The sequence below is a fragment of the Embiotoca jacksoni genome, unplaced genomic scaffold (genome assembly GCF_022577435.1).
Source record: "Embiotoca jacksoni isolate LCO1_2020_lvr unplaced genomic scaffold, fEmbJac1.0.p SCAF_10, whole genome shotgun sequence".
Classification (NCBI taxonomy): Eukaryota; Metazoa; Chordata; class Actinopteri; family Embiotocidae; genus Embiotoca; species Embiotoca jacksoni.
In genome coordinates this window covers 1,982,964-2,005,968 of record NW_027185230.1, presented here as the reverse complement: position 1 = coordinate 2,005,968, position 23,005 = coordinate 1,982,964, and the positions used below count along the sequence as shown (strand labels likewise).

The following is a 23,005-nucleotide window of genomic DNA, read 5'->3' as shown; positions in this document are numbered from 1 at the left end:
CGCACTGTAACTGTGGGGTCAAAGGTTTAACAGATAGTCTGGGGATCTGATGAAAGATCATTTAATGTCCTGCGTGTCTTTACGTTTCAGACAATAAATGATCTGAGGGCTGAAAGAAAGAAGAACATGTGAACACCTGCTTCTCTGAGGACTTCAGCTCGTGACAATTCGATGTTTGAAGGAACACCAAAAAGTTTCAACTGCCTAACGTAGCTCATCAGAAAAAAAACATAGGCAGGTGGAATAGTTCCCCTTCGGGAGGAAAAGCATATTTTCTAAATGCTCCAGAATGTAATTTAATACATAACCAAAGGCAGACTGTGTCTTTGCATCTAAAAGATGCTGTACAAATGCTTACATTTTAGAATAAGACAAAATTAAATGAGATGAAAAAACTACAATGCTGTCACACTATACAGTTATACAAATTACAGAATGCTGATGGTGTAAGTACGTACAATGTTTACCAAGTTTACCATCTTAGTTCAGCATGTTAGCGTGTTAATTTTTAAGTATTAGCAATTCACACAAACTTAGTTAGTTTTGCTGTAATTGAGTCATAAACTGAAGTATGGGGAAAAAAAGATGAAAAATATGGATACCAAAGTAATTACACGTCATGCTGCGGGGACCTATTATTAATACTTCCATCTGAAACAAAGTGGTGCACTGACTGAATGACTAACCTACGGTTCAACCAACGGACATCGGATGGTTGTTTAATTTCACAAAGTGTTTCCAGTTACTTTCTACAACTAGTTAATACTGTAGTGGTACTTTTTTCAAGCCCAAAGATGGGCAGTTGGAGGGACTCTGCAACCTACTGTAATCACTGTAATGAATAAAAGAAGTACACTGTACCTGGAAAGCAGCCCATTCTTCAGCAGTGTTCTTCCACAGGTAGAAGGTTGGTAAACCCAGTGGTCCGGGAGGTCCTAACTCCCCCTTGCTTCCTGGACTTCCTTCAGGGCCGGTCTTACCCTGTGGTCATTGAAAAGGAAGTTGCATATTTAGGCACGACAAATCAATTTATATGGGAAGGTATGATAGGTATCATGAGTAAGGTCTTGCTTTAACATGACATAATAGAAGCGATTTGATACAACACTGGGGCGCTGGCATAAATTACTTAACTTTCCAGTGGAGAGGGCCAGAGTTTATAGCTGTAAAATGTCAAAGGTTAAACTGAGCTTTAAAACAAGATACAACCTCGGATGCAATGTCAGAGGTGTACAGATTAAGAGTGCACCTAAATCCTGAGGACTCCAGAGGACTAACTGAACACATCGGCATAGGTTATTAGGTCATAAACAAAGCTTCTGTTACCTTGTCACCTTTTAACCCAGGGAGGCCAGGATCACCAGGGCAGCCCTGTGGAAACAGTTATTCTCAGTACGAGTCAAAAGAGGATAGAGCAGTCTTCGAGATGGAAAATCGTAGATATATGAAGTATTTCAAAATACAAAACTACAGAACAGAATTGTTCAAAATTTAAAAAAAAAAAAAAGTAAAACAAGACTTTCCATCTACTCTCTTGAGGTGACCTGAGGGATCAGCAAAACACTGAATCATCACAGTTTGTTTATTCTCAGATGTACCTTCCAACATCTACTGTATGCCAATCAAACACAAAGATTAATATATGAGTATTGGGATATTCAAATAGATAAAGTAATTGTACATTTAACGTGCTTGTAACTGTATATTTGTAGCTCAAACCATCCTTTTTTTTTGCTTCCTGCAGGTCTGGACAGATTGCAAAATTCGGTGACTCTCCTGACATATTTGCTGTGGACAAATCCTGAAAATCAATTGCCTGCAGGTTTGGCAATCCTATACAGCTTAAATAAATAAATGTAAATAAATAAATGTGCTTGTATTGGAAGTGTGCTGGAATAACTCAGTAATAATGCACAACATCATGTCATGATGGATGAAGCAGAGGCAAAGAAAACTGTTATCTGCTGAGTCCATTATTTTCATCAACAGGACACCTTGCAGTGTACCACCTCATTTATATAATGACCAATCACTAATCAGTTTCACAGAGCTTGATTATAGTCATATGCTGGGTCTATTTCAGCGAGAGTTACTACTTATTATCTGGTGATGTAGCAAGCAGACAAATAGATGCAACTGTTATTATTACAACTTTTGATTTGAACATTGGTTAAACTGAACAAACTAATGTCTGAGGCATTTTGTTGTGTTTTTACCACATGTGCCATTTATATACTCTTTTCAATAATCAGAATAAAGTATTTTCAGTGGCAATACTATAGAAATACATGTGCTTCCCTGAAACACAATTTTACATTCTATTCTACTTGATTCTACAAACCTCATTTCTGAAAAAGTAAGGATATTTTGCAGGAAAAGCAAGAATCTGATTTATCAATTATCTTACATCTTTATTTAACATATAGATGTGTTTTCAATGTTTTTCTGACCAACTTAATTGTTTTTTGTAAACAAAGAAATTTAGAATCTAATGACTGCAAAACACACGAACCAGTCGGGACAAGAGGTTAAACAATAGTAAAAAAGTCATGAAACATTTAAGATGCACTCTTGAAATATTCCACAATAAGGAGGTGAATTGGTAACAGGTGAAAGTATCTTGATTGGGTATAAAAAGGGGCTTCCACCAAAGGCTCAGTCTTTGGGTCTTAGCTCACCATGTTGTATCCAACTTTGTGAGAGAACTGTAACAAAGTAAAAAAACAAAAAACACTCCTCAATGCGAGATTGCCCAGAATTCACGTCTTTCACCATCCATCCAAACATCATGTTGTAAAAACATACAGGGAATCTGGGGTAATCTCTCTGTGGGACAAGGCTGGAAAACTGCAGAATGTGTGTAACCGTTGCGCCCTCAGACTGCATTAACCGCTCTTCTGATAAATATAGCAATATTGGTTGAAGTACTTCATAAAACTGATGTTACAAGAAATGCAACCTGAAACGCTAATGTGGAATTTGAAAGCCCTACATCATCTCTATGCAGAAACCCTGTTGAGTTCTTTGGGCCCGAGCTCATCTCAGATCAACAGAGCAAACGCATGCTGAGGTCAGATGAGTCCAAGTTTCAGCTTGTTTCCTTGAAAAACAGTCGTCAAGTTCTCCATACCAAAAACAAAAGAGCCCGTCCAGACTTTTATGAGTGAAAGTTGCAACAGTCATCTGTCATGGTGTGAGGCTGCATCAGTGCCCACAGGATCAGTGACTAGCACATGTCTAAAGGTACCATTGATGTAGAGACTTAGACTGGGACTTTACAGACATACTGCTATTAATATGACATCTTGTCCTGGGAAGTTCATTGTTATTTCAGCAGGACAATGCCAGGCCTCAGTCTGCATGTGCTACAACAGTGTGGCTCCATAGAAACAGAGTGTGTGTGCTTGACTGGCTTGCCTTTCAAATGAATGGCACATCATGAAGAGGAGAATCAGACAACGCTGACCATGGACTGTTGAGCAGCTGAAATCTTGTATGAAGCAAGAATGAGCAAAAATTCCACCTGCAAAACTGCAACAGTTTGTATCTTCAGTTTACAAATGATTAAAAATTGTAGTTAAAAGCAAAGGCGACGTAACCCAGTGGTAAACATGCCTTCGACCCAACTTTCTTTTAGTTTGTTCCAGCAAAAAAAAAAAAAAAAATCTTAATTTGTTTATATTTAAAAATACAATAAAGTTGGTCAGTAAAAAAAACATTGCAAATATTTTCTTCATACATTTGTCAGTTAAATTAAGGTTTAAGAGAATTAACTAATCACAGATTCGCTCTGGAAATGCCGTTTGTACAACACGATAAGTGAACAAGACCAGAGATGCTGTACATGAGGAGAGAGGAGCCAACACGATGTCTTCCCTCCTGTTCCCTCCAGCCGGCTCCAATCACAGTAATTGTGCTGAGTGATCCTGTGGATTTTATGGCAGCGTGACTCCAGATGTAACCAGATGTGCTGTCTGCTTTTGGTTCTGTCTGCCCTGCAGTCCCTGTAGTGACCCGCCTCTTAAACCAGGTAAGAATTGCAACTGGATAGTATGAATTGACTCAACTTCTCCACACCAATCAGATAACTCGACGGCCGGAGGTTAAGATTGTCATATTGAGTAATGCTGTGATAAACTATTGAGGCCTCTTAAGTGTGTAGTTCTGTGAGTGCTCACATCACAGCATCAAAGACATGTGGATCAACATATTTTCAAGAGGCACAAGCACCACTGATCGAATTCAGATGGGAGCTGATGGAGCACAGCTCTTGTAAGCTTTAAAGTATAAACAGTCGTCACACTTTCTTAATTCACTCGGCTCATCTTTACTTTTTTCAAATCTCCTCCATCTACAGAAAGCTCTGATAGGACACATCTACTTTGGTAATGTCAATGTCCATTTACAGTATTTACTGATGATACAATGTTGTATACCCAGGTACAACCCCAGTCCAGGCCCCGACTCATCTTCAGTATGACTTTGATGTTTTCCAATTATCATTTCTTAAACAAAGACTAGTTTTAAAGGGAGAAAACACCAAGTGCCAAGTATTGTCCATATCTTTCAGTATTACTGACTCTTACTGTGTCATAGAAATACTCAGGAATTAGGCTTGACATCTGAGATTCTTATTTAACATTTGATTCAAAATTGAAAAAAATGAAACTAGGCTAATACTGGTATGGAACTACAGGATGTCTGCCTCCTTGCAACAATAAAATGATTGCACAGTCAACAGTCAACTCTGTCCTTGATCATGGAGCTATTCTGTATCGTCATACGAGATGGACCTCCTGGCCGTCAAGAAGAAACAACCACCTCATGTTATTGAAATATAAAACTCTTGAAGCTGTTGAAGCTGTAAAGTACCTCACATCTTTTATCTCATTCCAAAGTACAGTAAATGACCCAGTAAATACTTAACCTTAAATATCCCTCATTTTCACAATAATGTTGGTAGGACTGGTTTCAGGTGCTTTGCACCATTCAAATAGAACTGTAAACTGTGCTCAAACCAGAGACTTACGTGGACCATAAACATTTTGAAGCTTTATAATCAGATGTTTATTTTATGATTCTTCTTTTTAATTCATTGTTCATTGTGTTGTTGTTTTGTCTGTTTTGCCGATTTGTTTTTTGTGAATGTTTCTTGTTTTAAGGTCTCTTTGAAAACAGATTTTAAATGTCAAATCTGATTAAATAAAGATTAAATTAAAAAAAAAAAAAAAAACTGAAAACATATTTCTCAGTGACCAGATGATATCGGGCAGAGCTACCGATAGATAATTCTCTTTACTGTCATTTAAAGAAAAATATGCCTAGATTGTGCTTCGGTACACACAACAGCAATGAAACAAGGGTATCAAAGCTACAAGAAGACCAGAAGACCACTTACTTCCTGCCCTGGGGGACCCATTCTGCCCGGTGTCCCTCTCTGGAGACGGTACATTTTGCCATCTGAGCCCAAGGCTAGGTCTCCATCTCTGGATACAATGGTCACAATTCCCGGTCGGTCTTTGTCTGGTTGTTTAGCAACATGTGGTGTAGTGCTCTGCGTGGTGACAGGACTCCCTTCGACAACTACTGACTTTGTAGATGCCGCAGGTATGATGACATGAGGTGGAGGTGAAACAGTCTGGACCTGTTCTGTTTCCTCTCCTGGTTTGTCAGAGTCTGTGGATGTTCCGGGACCTGAAGGAATCTTAGGAGGCACAGGAATTACCAACGATGGCTTCTTAGGGGAATTTCCGACGTCCAAGTCAATGATATCATCGGTAGGTTTTCTGGGGAACAGCGATGGAGTCCTCCCACTAGAATCTGTCTTCTTCTCAGTGGTAATGTTCTCTTCCACATTTTTAGACGATAGCTCAGGCTTCCCCTTCTGGCTTCCCTTAGGTCCATTTCTGGAAGGTTTCCACTGAGGGTTTACTTGTCCGCCATTTTGGAAAATCGGATCCAACAAGTCCGTGTCCTCATCCACCACAAAAACATCTGCTCGACCGATTGAACCTTTGCGATTCGGTCTTGAAGGCAGTGTCCCATCCCCTCGAGGACTCCCTCGTTGCAGGAATGCATTCTGTTGAGAAACAAAATAAGAATTATGACTCATCCATGGTCCATCTCCCAGACATTATTACAGTGGTTTTATGGTTTGTATCATGTTAGATGTTAGTAACTGTGTGGGGTATTATTATGTGGCTCTGCGTCATTGTGGTGAACTGTCTGAGAACCACTGAAAATACTGACATGAACATCAATTTATTGCAGTTTGTAATTTCCTAACCACCACTACAGACGAAACAATGGTAAATAAAATAGTGCTTGACTGAGTTATGTACCTCAAGGTCAGCAATGGACAAATAATCAAATATGTCACCTGAAAGTTTGGACATCTATAAAATCTATCAATGAAAAAGCAGTTTTCAGAGAAAATAAAAAATCTCTGAAAACATTACGGAATAATAAGCCATCCCATTCCATCCATGTGCACGTTAAATCTAAATTTCATGAGAATTAATGAAAAGTCAGTGAGTAAGCATTAAATCTTGGTGTTGTCATGAGACTTGTCCTTCTTAAAAGAGTGAAATATGTTCCCGACCACAGGCCTGAAGCACAGAAGAAACACTGCCGCAGAGCAAAACTGTCAGCTCTTCGCTGACATCTGGTATCATTTCATCTCCCTTCAAGTCAATTAGTTCTTCATCTTTCCAAGACAGTTACCATTGACCCATCTGTCATCAAAAATCCGAACACCACTACATCCCGGGTTTTTTTTAACTATTGAATGTTCTGTCTCTCATTAAGATCTCGTTGGTTCACATTGTGCTCCCTGAAGGAGCCAAACCACTGAGAAGCTCGAGTAAGCCTCAGTGAGCACTTTATCTTTTCAAACTGCTACAGCCTCTGGTGGCTTTTTGACCATTACTGTGGGTCAGGTCAGGTATTACATCCACTTGTGTGGTTGGGATACCATTGCTGTTGTGTTGTAAACAATGACAATAAAGCTCTCTTCTTCTGAACCATCAAAGGACATTTTCTACCTTTTTTCAAATTCCATTGCAATACCTGAAACTCTGCACTTCTGAAATTCTTCAATTCAGAATGAAGCATGCATTTCTGATTATCTCTTGTTCAATTCAATTCAATTCAATTCAATTTTATTTATATAGCGCCAAATCACGACATGGGTTATTTCATGGCACTTAACACATTAAAGTCCTTACAGCAAGACTTTACAATATTATAGAGAAACCCAACAATTCAACAATTCCCACATAAGCTAGGAGGGAAAAAAAACCTCCTCTTTAAGGGAGAAAAACCTCCAACAGAGGGAAGGAAAAACTCCCTCTTAACAGGAAGAAACCTCCGACAGAACCAGGCTCAGAGGTCGGCGGCCATCTGCCTGGTTGGGGTGAGAGGAGAGCAGAGAGAGAAAAGGACAGCGTAGAGATACAAGAGAAGAACTCTTGGTGGAGACGACAAGCACAGGACAGAGACATGCAGCTCCATGACGGGACATCTGCAAAAGAAAGAAGAGAAACTACGCGAGCGAGGGAACTGAATGGAGATAACAGACAATAAGAAAAAGATATGGGAGAGAAAAGGATGGTGAGGTATGAGTCAGTTAAAGAGTAGGAGGAAAGAAAAGAAGCTCTGTGTAACGAGGTCCCCCAGCAGCCTCGGCCTATAACAGCATAACTAAGAGTTGGTTCAGGTCTACCTGAGCCAGCCCTAACTATAAGCTTTATCAAAAAGGAACGTTTTGAGTCTAATCTTAAAGCTAGAGAGGGTTTCTGCCCCTCGAACACAAACTGGGAGCTGGTTGGTTCCACAGGAGAGGAGCCTGAAAACTGAAGGCTCTGCCTCCCATTTTACTTCTGTAAACTCTGGGAACCACAAGTAGACCAGCGTACTGAGAGCGAAGTGCTCTGCTAGGATTATATGGTTCTATAAGATCTCTAAGATATGATGGAGCCTGGTCATGTAGAGCTTTGTAAGTCATCAAGAGAATTTTAAATTCTATTCTTGATTTCACAGGAAGCCAATGAAGAGAAGCTAAAATTGGAGAAATATGATCTCTCTTGCTAAATCCCATCAGTACTCTTGCTGCAGCATTTTGAATCAGCTGCAGGGTTTTTAATGAGTAATTTGGACATCCTGACAGCAAGGAATTACAATAATCTAGCCTAGAAGTAACAAACGCATGAATGAGTTTTTCTGCGTCACGCTGAGGAAGGATTTTCCTGATTTTATTAATATTACGTAGATGAAAGAAGGCAGTTCTGGAGATTTGCTTTATATGGTGGCTAAAGGACAAATTCTCATCAAAGATGACTCCAAGGTTCCTCACAGTTTTGCTGGAGGCCAAGACAACGTCATCCAGAGTAACTAAGTGATTACAGAAAGAGTTTCTGAGGTGTTTAGGACCAAGTACAATAACTTCCGTTTTGTCTGAATTTAGAAGCAGGAAGTTTTTGGTCATCCAGGCCTTTATGTCTTTTAGACAGGCTTCAAGTTTTACTAATTGATTAGTTTCATCTGGTTTTATAGAAATATATAGCTGAGTGTCATCTGCATAACAATGGAAGTTTATGCAGTGCTTCCTGATGACATCTCCTAATGGAAGCATGTACAAAGTAAAAAGTATTGGGCCTAACACTGAGCCTTGTGGAACTCCAAAACTAACTCTTGTTTGTCTGGAAGACTCATTGTTGATATGAACAAACTGGAATCTATCTGATAAGTAGGATTTGAACCAGTCTAATGCAGTTCCTTTACTCCTCGTAACGTCTTCTAATCTCTGTAATAAGATCGTATGGTCAATCGTATCAAAAGCAGCGCTGAGGTCCAGAAGAACAAGTACAGAGACAAGTCTATTATCTGAGGCTAATAAAAGATCGTTAGTAACTTTCACCAGAGCTGTTTCTGTGCTATGATGAACTCTAAAGCCTGACTGAAAATCTTCAAACAGATCATTCCTTTGTAAATGATCACAAAGTTGATTTGCAACAACTTTTTCAAGGATTTTAGAAATAAACGTCAGGTTGGAAATTGGTCTGTAGTTTCCTAAAACAGCTGGATCAAGAGTCAGCTTTTTAAGTAAAGGTTTAATTACAGCCACTTTAAAAGCCTGCGGGACATAGTCGGTTACAATAGATAGGTTGATCTGATCTAATATGGAAGTATTAATTAAAGGGAAGACTTCCTTTAAAAGTTGAGTTGGGATGAGATCTAACAGACAGCTAGAGGATCCAGATGAAGAAATAATTATAGTTAACTCGGAGAGCTCAACAGGAGAGAAACGTTCCAAGTTTACATCTGGTCCTACAGTTGCTTTCAGGGCTGCTGTGCTTAACATCACATCAGTGATGGTGGCAGGAAGGGTCGGCCCGATTCTCTCCCTAATAGTAAGAATTTTATTGGTAAAGAAGTTGATGAAGTCATTACTGCTGAGAGCTGAAGGAATAGAGGGCTCAACAGAACTGTGACTCTTTGTCAGCCTGCTACAGTGCTGAAAAGAAACCTGGGGTTGTTCTTGTTGTCCTCTATTAATGATGAACAATATAAAGTCCTGGCCTTACGAAGAGCTTTCTTATATAATATTAGACTATCCTTCCAGGCAGGTGAAATTCTTCTAAATTAGTGGAACGCCATTTCCTTTCCATCTTTCTAGTCGCTGCCTAGCAGAGCGTAGTTCTGAGTTGTACCATGGAGACAACTTCCTCTGGTTCATTACTCTCTTCTTCAGAGGGGCGACATCATCTAGAGTTGTAGCAGAGATACTGCAGTGTTTTCTACCAGATGATCCACTTGTGTGGGACTAAGATCAACGTAGATGTCTTCCACTGCTTTAACACACGGCATCGAAGAGGATAAACATGTAACTGCTTCCTTAAACTTGGCCACGGCATTATGTGACAGACATCTACTGTAGTGGGATTTATTCCCACATGCTGTGTAGTCCATTATTAGGGTCGTAACTAAACATGTCACACACCGAGCAGGAAAAACAAGAAGAGGTGGAAGGAGAGAGGGAAGCCCTTGCTAACTGCTAAGCTAGCAGTACCAAAACGCCAAGTTAAGTGAACGTTGGTCAAAGATTTAACAGTAGAATTGCTCAAGAAGAGCAAGCGTGAGTTTTAACTTGAGATTAGAAGAAGTGTGGAGAGAGTTGAGATACGTAGAATTCAGGAAAAGAAGCTGAAATAGCAGAGAGAAGTAACACTAGTCACAATGTTTGTAGACAGGAAGTGACGCAATACGCTCACCGTAACGTCAGACGAGATCAGCCAATCTTTCACAGGTTTAACATCAATCTTGACAAGAACGGGCTGTCCCTTTTTTTTTTTTTTTTTTAACAGCTTCTGTCTTTGCAGATTAATCTTCTGCTCTGTAATTTTTCTAACTGTAAATCAGTTTGGTCAGCTGTCAGGATGTAAACTCATTATTAATGATTCTCATGAAGTCTCAGCTGCTTTCTGGCTTCTTTCTTCCCCCCAAAAAACACAGCCGTTTCTGTGGTATCCAGAGGTGACAGCGCAAACATTTAAAAATTAACAACACAAAGCATTTTCCCTTTGCGGATCATGTTGCACACACACACTTGCACACAACACATGAACCAAAATGTTGGGCCTCAGGGAACGGTGGCCTCATGAGAGAGGCCTTTCAGGGGAAGGGACCAAAGGGTTATAAATTTAGTTTGATGACCCAAAGGGGCTGAAATGGAGAACGCTAAAGTGAAGCTGAGAGGCATATGGAGAGCAGGAGGACAGGCAGAGGGAAGTATGGAGCTGTACATTTACACTGGACCTGAAAGTGTCCTTTATGAATCAGAATCAGAATCTGCTTTATTGGCCAAACATGTTTACACATACAAGGAATTGTTGTTGTAACTTGCTCACAATGTACATGCACAGGAACACACATAAATAGACATATGTACAGCAAAAGACATATATATAGCTAAATAATGTTGCACCTGTGCAAAGTGGAAATGGAGACGGTGTAACGGTGCCACTACATGTCCGGTGTTAATTGTTTAACAGAGTGACGGCCTATGGGTAAAAATGTGTCTTGTGTCGGATGGTTTTGGTGCACAGTTTCTGTTTTTGTTAAGTCATTTTTTCCCCATTTCTCTTTCAGAAGAAGAACTTCAGAAGTTTAAATCATCTTGGTTAAGTTTGTTAGCATGGGGTACACAGGGGTAGAAATTGGACATACAGGGACAGGGGAGCATAATTTTTAGCCAATTTGCAAACAAAATTAAATATTTAATGAGGTTTGTGAACCCTATTGCATATTTTGACCTTTATAATAAATATGTGATCTAATGAAAAGTTGCCATCGGCAGAAAATAGAGAGCTGGAGGAAAGGGACAGTATCAAATATGAGTAATTACATGGTGCCAGACATATTTAATGAATTAGTATGATTATTACAGGGAGGGGATCTCAGGTTTCCTTTTTGGTTACAGGCATTTGTCAAGCAAAAAAATCAATTAAGCGTGCTCTGTTTGTATTATCAGAATGAGAATTATCACCGCTGTACCTGCCAACCAGTCAAGTTGTAGCTTACATCCATGTCTGTCCAGACTTTGAATAAATCCTTGTATGTGTTCAAATGCTTGGCCAATAAAGTTGATTCTAATAGAAAACAAAGTTGTAGCCATGACAGAAGATCAAAATAAGAATGCCTAACACACACAGCTAAGAAGATCTACACAATCAGCAGTTTAAAGTTGAACACCCACGATTAGTGTCACCAAATCAGCATCCAACCAATTGTGAAACATATTAAAAATGTCTCCTCTTGTTCCTGAGTTATGGTGTTGAATTGTGGCCAGAAAAGTGTTTTTGCAGAATATGTTGATGTTACAGTGAAGGTGGCCTTTGACCTTTTGGGTTTAGAATGGCATCACTTTATCATTTTATCCTATTAGACATTTGTGTGAAATTCTATCACAATCAACGTATTAACTATTGAGATACTGTTATAAACATGTTTTTGAAGTCAGTAACCTTTGACTTTTGATTCAAAAAAAAAATCTGCTCAGCTTATCCTTGAGTTCAAGTGAATGTTTGTGCCAAATTTGAAGAAATTCCCTCATGGCGTTCCTGAGATATCACGTTCACAAAAATGGGACGGACGGACTGTCTGAAAACATTACGCCTCTGGTCACGGCTGTCACCAACATGGGGGCATGAAAGAAATCACATTCCCAAACATTATCCAGAAACAGATCCAATCACTTGGCTCTCATTCATCAAATCTGAAACATTAGGCCAACAGTCCGTCTTAAATACTGTATCTGCAACAAAACCCAGCCAGCCGGTGAAGGTCTGATATAGGCAGCAGACCAAACACGGTGCCCCGACTGAAAACAAAGGCCCTTTCTCTTTCACTTATCCCGGGCCACATTCAGGCAACCAGCCCCGGTCGATAAGCTGACACTGGATCCCCTCTGGTCAACACTGTCCCCTTACCTTATCTCCCCTCCAGTCTGTGAGATATCCATATGAACGCCAGCCCTGGCCATTTTTAGTTGGAGCACCCTGATAGGTTGCTCAGTCCTTTGGGAAGCATCAGTTGTCAAATACTGCACTTTTTTTTACTAAAGAAATACAAACTCAGTGAAAACTGATATAATATTATATATTTTGGGCCTTTCAATCCACTTCTTTCTCTGTAATAGCTGTGAAAATGTACGAGAACAAAAACAAAAACATGAGGGGGGCACAAACTAAGGATAAATATGAACCATTGCTGGTCATATGGGAGTGTTTCTAAATTCCTGTGGTGGGATGGATACATCAGTGTTTTATATTAAGAGCTTGACAGAAAATCACCCATGTTTACTCGTAACTACGGACACGCAATGGTTTATTTAAGAGTAAACATTAAATTAAGATTTCGGACTATTTTAGTTCCATTTACACACTCACAGTTTGGACACTCAAATTAAAAAGCAGACAGTCAGTGTAGAGAACTTTGTGGTACATTTCAGCAGTTTCAGCCTTTGACCACAGGATTTAAGGTTCTGTCCTTTCAGCCATGTCGACCAGTTCAGGTAAGTTTCCAAAATCCCATGAAAAGAAGAAAAAAAGAAAATTAAAATGTTCCCCCAAAATGCATTAATGAGTCAGTTTTGCACTCAATAACATGTTTTTCATTACAATGAACACACGCTCTGTCATTTATCTTGACTCACTCACACATACACCATCCTGCTACTGGAAATACTGACCAAACCATCAATCGTGTAATAATCCACCACTCAAAATACTCCACAAAAGTCACTGTTCCCTCCTGTTTGAATCATGTCTACTAAAAATTAAAGAGCCCGGCTGTTTTTATTAATGTGAAGCTACGTGTTTGTGGTCTGTTTTTAAAGATTTATGTCTTCAGGGGGAACCAGTGGGCTTGGAGTTGAGTGCAACAAACAGGGTAAAGGGGTAAAGAAGTCACAAAGTACTGATGTAATGAAGCATTGTTGGTTTTGGGCTTTTTAAAGAATCTGTTGACAATAACAAAAATACACAATGATGCATTTTGCTGTCACTCTGTGGAGGAATGTTTTTGTCTTTATTTATTAAAGAGAGCTAAGACAGCTACACACATTCACACTGGAAGCTGCCTTGTACACCTCACAATCTAATCTGTTGAACACTGAGCTGCTCCATTGAGCAGTTGGGGGTTAAAGGTGTAGTTCAAGGGCAACTAAAGGTCATTGTGGTAGCTGCTTTTTTTTATTAGTCCCACTAAAACTATGTTCAGACTGCAGGCAAATCTGATTTTTTTTTTCTCAAATCAGATCTCTAGGACAGATTGTCCGCATTTGCATGTGAACAGATCATATTTGGTGTGTCCAGACAGTACCAACCTATAGGCATGGGTTGCTGTGGAAACAATGTACAGTATGCGCTGCTACGCTAGTGACACGGCTTCCTAACATGGAAGCTGCCAGCATGGAAGTGGCAGCAGACAGTTTATTCGTCTGTCCGTGGAGTGTTGTTATAGTTCTTCTCCACAGCGTGAAAATCAACAGTTTCTGATAGCTCTGCTAGCGGTAGCATAGATTCTACTCACTCTGTCTCTCTAAAAATTACGTTGTCACCATGTGTCGGGCTGCAAGTGACGCAAGAAATCAGATCTGCCCGGACTGGGACGCATCTCCAGAAATCTGATTGGAATAAAATTTCAAACCACCTCCAAATGTGTTCAGATTGCCCAAAAAGTTGGGTTTTTTTGCTGTTCAGACTTTCAAAAATCTATCCAGCTACAATCTGGATATGGCAAAAATCGGATTTGGGCTGGCCGTCTGAACATAGCCTTAGACTGGCGAACCAGTCATACCGGCAACCTTCAGTTCACAATCCCACTTCCCTATAGGTGGTTGGTCACTGAGAATGCAGCTGACAGGTTGTTTTTAGGAACACATCTACTCTACATCCTGCACTGTATGTCAACAATCTTTCAGCATCATTAACATGATGTTTAAATATCACTACATGATTCTGCAGTCTCAAATGAGAGATCAAACCAATGTTAGAAGTCCATCTTTGGGACATGACGTCAAACACCACACTGAGGGTTCCATAAATCATCGAGTGTAAAAGACAGCAGTTTTAAAGATATCTAAGGAGCTGACGTTGCACAGCAAGCGTCTGAGTAGTTATCCTGTCAAACAAAAGGTGAATAATCCCAGCAAGTAACTCTCTGAGCCTTCATATAATGTGCCAAGAAGACAATGTTTACTCTCCCTATCGCTTTCTAAAGTGATTTTTGGCAAGATGGCGCCGTGCTAGTGGCATCCTGTTGCAGCCTGTTGCAGCAGCTCCCGGTGTGCGTTTTAGTTCGAAGACTTTTACACTTTTTTCTCTCTCGTGAGTTTTTGTTTTTTTCTTTAACGTTTTCTTTAAGTGACGGTCAGGCAATGGACCGTAACTTTTTTTCCTCTTTTCTGGTGGCTTTTCTGTTACTTTTTTCCCTCTTTGTAACGGAGAGCCACGCACAGTGGACTGGGGCCATTGTTTACTCTCGTGATCAGCTGATTGCGTTTGTTTTTGTAGTCTGCTTTTACAACCGTCAAGGCAACTACTGTTCGAACATGCAAGGACTTGAATCTTTGTAATCCATCACATTATCTTGTTCTAGTATTGTCTCAGTTACAGTATCATCGTGTGTTAATGCCGTTGGGATAACATGGTGCTCTTGGGACAGTTTGTACAATTACATCAGGTCCATTAAAACTATTTATGAGCATTGCTCATCAATACTGATATGAAAGATCATAGATCAACTTCCGTGCAACGCTCAACAAATATTTGTAGGATAGCACAGTTAATAAGAGTTAAGGCAGATGTTGACAGGGCACACCTGGCTTAGATTAATGGTTATCGCTAATCACTGTGTCCCTCCATCAGCACAAGTCTCCTCAGGACTCTGTCTGCATGTGGAGCTGACAGATCCTCTGTTATGAGCGATGATAAATCTATGGAGGCCTCACAGCTTGACAAAAGCGCTGCAGGCCAGAGCGCTATCATCAACACACACACGCACACACACACACACACACACACACACACACACACACACACACACACACACACACACACACACACACACACACACACAGACAATGAACACTTGCTCCTACAAAGGGCTAATCAGATGGCGAGGTCCGTAAATCTCACAGAGACACAGGTATGCAGACGCCCTCAGACTGGCTGGGTCTTGTAAGCACCAGTAGGCAATTTGGCCCAGAAAACTTTATGTTCACAATGCTCTGATGTTTCAAGAATAAGGACAAGAAGAGCAAAGCATGATCCAAAAGTGCTAACAATCAAGACCGCCATTATTTATGTCTCAGACACCACAAACTTGGCTGCATTTCTGTGTCTGTTTCTGCCTTTGAATTCCAACACTTGCAGAGTCTGAGGCAACGAGGACGAGGCACAATCACTGTCAGCGCGGAGGTTCATACTTGTGTGTGAATTAAAATGTCTTTACGTAATGTGTGTGTGTTCATCTGCATTGTCATGTGCACACAAGTTTAGCGTGTGACTCTATTGTGTCTCGGTAACGCAGGTCAAGTGTGGCATTAGCACCATCACGGTCGGGGATTTTACTCCCAGCAGGACCACCCATGTTAAAAATGCCAGCGTTAGTTGGGATCAAAGCCTTCGCCACTGGTGGTCCGGCAATATACAATAAGATCATAAAGTATGTAGGGGAGGAAGAGAGAGACCTTAACATTTCTTGCGCTATAAAATAGTTTTGCAATTTCTAGCTAGCTTCCACTTGAACTGCGCCCATCCTGCCGGTGCAGACACACTTCTCACACTAGTTAGGCACAAAAATCCAAAATTGGACAGCCCCCAAAACAGAGCTGCATCTGCATAATGCAAGTTTTTGAGTACCAAAAATTGAGAGAGGGGTGTTTGAAATGGAACAGACGAATTCAGCACATTGGGGTCCAATTCAGTTAAGTCCCTCAATTAATTTGATCTAATTAAGATCTGCGGGACTAAATACTGTCAGAAAAGTACAAGTATTAAGAGTGTGCAGGATTCTGTGGTTCTTCCCCAGGCTTTTGAGACCAGATGACCCCACTGGAGTTAGTGGCAGTATTCACCATGTCTGCTAGAATCAACAGTACTGTAGCTGGTTAAAAATAAGAAGCCACTATGAAACAGTGTTACGTAAGCTCATGCTATGTGTTATGCATACACTATGCTAACAGTATTCATCAGCTTGCGGTTAAAACAACCTCCAAAATGTCTTCAAAGCAGATTTATTTGGCAGCAACAGCATGATTATGAATTTGTTGTTTATTCCAATTTTTTATTTTTTTATTTTTTTGTATTATTTAGCAGTCTGTTTTCAAAGTTGCATTTGTTATTTTGTGTTGTTGGAAAAATTCACCATCACATCATTTGGTTTATATGGTTGAATAAAGAATGGTGAAAGAGAAAACATTTGTTTGGCTGTTAATACATAACATGCCATTAAAACAACCCATCAATATATTTTGTCATCTTAAATATTCACACTGATAAAGTTTTCCACCCCTGCAGACAGCAACTTCTTCCTGGCAGTTTTTTGTTGGTTGATTTCAAACTAAAACTCAAATCAGGTGAAATCTTGCACTTTAAGCTTTACAGTCATAAAAAAACATCCTCAGCCAAGTAAAAGTCAATTAAAACACCGCCACACTGGGTGCAGCTCAGTGTTGTGCAGAGACACTTTACTTTGCATTAATGAAGAAGAATAAACAGAAAAGGTCAAATCTGTGTGAGTGCAGTTCCAACAGAGAGTACCTTTGCAGTTCGCCGTCTTTGACCTTGCACATGCAACCCCTTTAAATCCATCAGCAGGCATCCCAGCAGCAGGTACCATCCAATATGGTGGAGCATGACTGCAGGAGACACTAAAGGTCTGTCTGCACTTCACCGCTGCTCACATTGGACCCACAGGCAGCCCCTTTGCACAAGAGGCTGATCCGGCTCCCGGCAGACACACCCACGCACCTTCTGGGTACACACCCAGCACCCAACCGTACTGTTTTATTATACACCTAATCTGGTGTATGAAGAGGCTAAGGCCAAGCCTATCAGCCCTCAGGGTGGCCTGTTCAGAAAGAGTGAACTCAGAGAAACTGACAATAACAACTGTAATGTTGTCAAATGTGGTCCAATTTCTATTCCAAGGCAAACCAAAGTCTCGTAAATAATAAATTCATTCTAGCTGTTCTTTCACTCTCAAAGTGTCAGAGCGAGCATCACAACGTTTAAACAGATTCAATCCTCAACATCCACGGTGTTTGCCAGCTCTCAACTAACCAAACTAGACCGAGGTTGAGAGTGAACATGTGATTGCAGCGAGCTGTTGGCACAAACCACAAACCGCAATATCACGGGCAGCCGAAAACCTGCTCGAGTGAATAGCTGCTCTTTCTAACTAAAGGGAAGCACAATGAAGGAAAACAGGGGCGAGGATGATGTGAGGGAATCCCCACTGCTTTCACACATGGTTGGATTTTGTTTGGAGTGAACAAGCACACAAGAAGAAGAACAAAAACCTCTGGGGGGGAATTAGAGCCACATTAACCAGATTCAGTGAAACAACCACACTTGAGAGAACATTTGAAGGGAAATATTTACCACAGATTCTCTGAGGTTGGCTTGATTTACGCACTCGTGTTGAGAAGAGACCTCCTCTAAGTGAAACTCAAAAACAGCAGAGCATCTCGCTGTCACAGGAAGCATTGCCTCATGTCTACGAGGAACAAAAGGAGAGGTGGTTGAGCACAAACAGCAATATAAATAAAGGAGAGCAGAGGGAGGTTGATTCGGGGTGAACACGGCCTCCGTGGCTGCTTTAGAACTGCGGGGCAGATGTGCAGGGGGAAACCAGTGATCTCTTTCTAATTCTAAACAACTTCCCGGCACATCTTTGTCCTCCCAGCCACATAATGGCTTCCAGAGATCTCTGCTGTCTGCAATGAAAACGTAATCCTCATTGAAGTGTAACAGTCGTGACCTGTGGAGGAGGGATTCCTGTCCTCCTGGAGGGCGATGTGCCGATGCAGCACTCTTGTGACAACTTTCCATCACCAAGCATTTAATCACGTCTGATTTATCTTCAGAGCATAGGTAACCCTTTTTAAATTACACTTTTGGAGAGGAAAATTATTCGTATGAACACGTTGGGACTTCTCAGTAATAAAATAATTCTGCGTTGCTTAGTGACAAAAAAAGAAACAACTAGGTCCAGATTTCTTCTTTTCTTTCTGTTTCCATCTTCCTCTCTTAATCCCTAATCTTCTCCTCCTCTTTTATTCGAGCATCTCTGCTTTTAACAACCCACTTCCTCTGGTACTCAGTGATTTGAGAGCCTCCCAGCTTGTCTGTAATTTCTTTATTTTATACTGGAAACATTTATAAACCTTGCCAAGCAAAAGAAAAATGACTGCTGAATGTAATGGTAATGTGCATGCACGAAAAGCTTGACAGTATGCAGAACTGATTTAAAAACAAAGGCAAAGCAATCGGATGCCCTTTTTTAGTTTTTACAGCAAAACACAAAGCATGTTTCATCGCCTTTGTGTTCTAATTTAGCAAATAGTTTGCTTTAAGTGTTGCGTGACCTTTGCTGAGTCTTTGATGCATCATAAAACTCACAAAAACATGCTTTAACTCCAGAATCCCACCAGATGGATTGCAGGGGATTGTTTTAATCTTTAAATTTTAATTTTAATTTAAGTCTTTTCTTCATTAAACTGTCATGGGGAAAATACAAAGTTCTGTATCCTAATGTCTCCCCTCTGTTGTTTTGCACTGTCATCTTCCTGCAATGCAACAGTTTGGTTGTTGAGCTCCCACTGTGAAATGACCTTAAAGTGTTCCATGGCAGTTAATTGATTGTATTGACCTGTTAAAAATATCTCCAACAAAGGGCTGATTAAATCCTTATGGAGCTGTGACTGTAACACAAAGACTGTAAACATATTATGAGGGCTACCACATGGTAATAACCTTTTGTTTCATAGTTTTAAAGTTTCTCTCCTGGCATTGATTAAACACCTGAAAATGAATCTCTGTTCATCAAAATAACGTATTCAGAGCTTTTTTTCAAGAAAAAAAAAAAAGGTCTTAGTGTATTTAAGTGGCTCAAATGTAACGCTTCACCTTTGCCTTCATTTTGTACCTGCAGACCAATAAATATTCAAATAGTCCCCAACTCTATCTCCGTCCAACTTCACCTGCAGCTCAACGATATGTAACACAGGTGACAGGATTGGTTTCTTAGGTATGTCACATATAAAACCCCAGCTGTCTGAATCTGTGTTTTTGAGACTGTCAGACTGCCACTGTGGTTCTAAGGTGTAAACACTCAGCCATGCAGGTACTGCTTATTTCACTGATGTCTCCATATAAAAAAACACCTCATGGACATGTTAACAAGGTAAAACTTGATTTTCAATGGAGGAGTCTTTAATGGAGCAAATTTAGTAAAATGTAAACCAAGAGAAGTACAGGGATTGAAATTAAAATGATTCACTTCTCTCATTATGTCAGAGACACATATTTAACAAATAAAATACCTGACAAGGGTATATCATCTACTGCCATGGACTGGTGCTGTTTCTTAATATTTGAGTCTATAACTTGAGGAGTTACATCATCACATCCACCTGCTTCTGTCTCTCTTTGTTGCTAGGAAACCTAGCAAATCTGTCTGTGTTGAGCAACGTCATCCTTCAACAGAGCCACATTTATAAGAGAGCAAGAGCAGAATTAAGTGTGGGTACGGAGCATTGAGATCAAGGATAAAGAAATGTGACGCTTGCTGGCATGAGAACATGTTGATTCTGGCTGATGATGCGAACATGACAGGAATGTATCACAGACTCTGATTTTAAGATAGTTAAGGATCAGTTCTAAGCTTTCTATCCACACACCATTGCACAATTTATACTGGTTGAGTTCTCCTGACAAACACGTGAAACAATATGCAGAGTTCAGCTAGGACATCTGTAATGATAGCCTGGAAGGAGCAGCTCGTGTCCTCATGTCTTTGGTCAGGGGTTGAACGCTGGCGAACCTGTTCATCTCACTCTGTCTATGGCCCAACTGGATGACCTGGTTTTGACCTCTGACCTCGGCTTTTGCCAGCTGTAGCCTCTGGCCAAGTGAGCAGCAGGGCCAGAAAACAACAAAAAGTAGGTTAAGCTGCTTTCTGTTTGCCCCACGTGTAAGTAAGCCAACAGTTATATAAGTTAACATCAGGACTATGGGGTTGATCTAATGGGTAATTCATTAATTAGCTGCTTTGAAAAAAAACTTGAGACAAGCCTTTACCAACATTTACACTATGCAATGACATTAACTTTCACCTTGGGTAAAGTCATTTCATAAGCAGCTCCTGCCAGACTTTGGATAAAATCCTATATAAACCTTGGTGGACTGACAGAGTCATGGAAACGTGTCAAAATAATGAATCATTTTCTTTCCCCCTCTTTGTTTTTGTCCCAGTTTGCCAGTTAAAAGCTATTGTTCAACATGTTTTATGACAGGGGGTCCTCTCCAGAGACCCCAGTGGAAACATTTAGTTGTGATAGCATATGGAACAGGGAACATTATGACCACAGGCGTGTGTGTGTTTGTCTGCCTCCCTCTCACTGACAGATGTAGCTGTAGGGATCAATTGTAAGCAGCGCTATAACTATTTATAAAGCGGAGAGCCGTCTGACAAACTGGATTCAGTCGCTTGGTGACGTTCGGTGCAGAAAAAACAATCAAACACAGGCTCCGTCATGTTCTTTCTCTCTGTTTCTGACAAACATTCCTGCTGTACACGTGAGAAAAGTTATACATACAGCATTTATGCGACTCAAAACTTTCTTCAGTCAAATTTTTGACTGTCTTATATATAATATTTCCAAATTAATTAGTTGTTTAACCACATTAGTCACATATCGCTGGCTGTATATTACGTGTCTTGTTTGACCAAAAGTCTAAGACATATGTGATCCAGGTCACAATAATATATAAAGCAGCATATCCTCACATTCGATGAGCTGTAAATAACAACGAGAGTTCAGCTACAATTTCAGAGTTCGATGCCATCAACATACTCTGAAGTTCATAGTTCTGCCTTCGTAATCATATGTTTGACTAAGGTCCCTGACCTCCACGATTGTGTTTAACATCTTAGTGCACATTTAGGGAGCTGTAGATTAACTGGTTGAGTACCATGTCTCTAAAGAGAGCACCTGTCAATGGAGGCCCCAGACAGGACATGCATCAAAGTCAGGAAGCCCCAACGAGGCCCCGCAGTCAGAAATGTTACGCTTCAAAGACAACAGCAGCCGACCTTAGAAAAAAAGAAATAGGACTTGTTAATGTAGTGGTGGTGTTGTATTTGTCTTTTTTTAGATGTGCAGAGTCTGACGAGAGCCAGAGAGATTGGACAGTGGTACCTCCACAGGTCTGGTTTGTATGGTTGTAATGAGAAACAGCCTGCAGGGAAAAAAGGACTATGTCCAAAATAATTCCCCTACTCACTAATTTACGACATCCAACATGAAAAGCTGTGATCAGTTGTTTTGACTAACCATTATTCTGTTTAGTATTCCTTCTTTTAATAAATTATTGTAGATATTTAAAATGCACATCACAAATTTCACAACCAGGACAACATCTTGTTTTGTTTGACCAGCAGACCAAACAAGGTCGAGGAAAAGTCAAGTTCGCTCTGGAGGAGGTAGGTGTTTCCTTTTCGAAGTCTACAATCAAGACATTCCAGCGTGAATGTAAATACCTGAAGATGTGTTTTCTTCAAGATGCAAACTGGTAACACTGAAGAACAGAAAGTGCTGATAAGACTTTGCTTTGTCAAAACTGTATTGTTTGACGCCCTGGGAATGAGTTTGGAGAGGAAGGACTCATGACGCAAAATTTACCAGATCATCTTGGTGAAGGCAGTTTTTCAGTGTGGTCATGCTTAACTGCCAGTGGAACTGGGTCAGTGGCGTTTATTGTTAGAAAAAGCGGGATCAATTCTGAAGTAGATAGAGCCCTAGATAGGGTCCTAACCCCAGCGAATGTTGGGACCAAGTTCCAGCTGAGGTTCAAACCCCGACATTCTTGTTGTGAGGCAACAGTGCAACCACTGCACCACCCTGCTGCCCTGTATCATTATTAATTTGTCAAGCAAGGAAGTGGAGGGACTGTGTTCAAAAATGGCTGTAATTCCTAAACAGTTAATGCAATATTTTTGTTAAACTCATTGAATTACAGCTGAGAGTCTGCATCTCAATCACAACTTGATTGTCTCATTTCCAATCTACTGTGGTAGAGTACAGAGGCAAAATTACAAAAATTGTGTCACTGTCCAAATACTTATGGACCTGACTGCAGGCTGACTCATTGGAGGATTTTTGGACACTACCGAGAAGCAGAGAGATACAGAGAGTAAAACTATGAGATAAAGGGAC

The 23,005-nt window shown here is 40.4% G+C and overlaps 1 protein-coding gene across 1 annotated transcript in view; it reads right to left on the bottom strand.

Moving 5' to 3' along the window:
- Positions 1–23,005, bottom strand: part of LOC138205419 (collagen alpha-2(I) chain) — a 110,128-nt gene that overhangs the window by 45,761 nt on the left and 41,362 nt on the right. Inside the window, exons 6-9 of the mRNA XM_069161437.1 lie at positions 8,973–9,015; positions 5,399–6,056; positions 1,327–1,371; positions 862–981 (exon numbers count right to left, since the gene is read on the bottom strand). Coding sequence (XP_069017538.1) covers positions 862–981; positions 1,327–1,371; positions 5,399–6,056; positions 8,973–9,015 — 866 coding nt within the window. The remainder of the gene's footprint in view (positions 1–861; positions 982–1,326; positions 1,372–5,398; positions 6,057–8,972; positions 9,016–23,005) is intronic.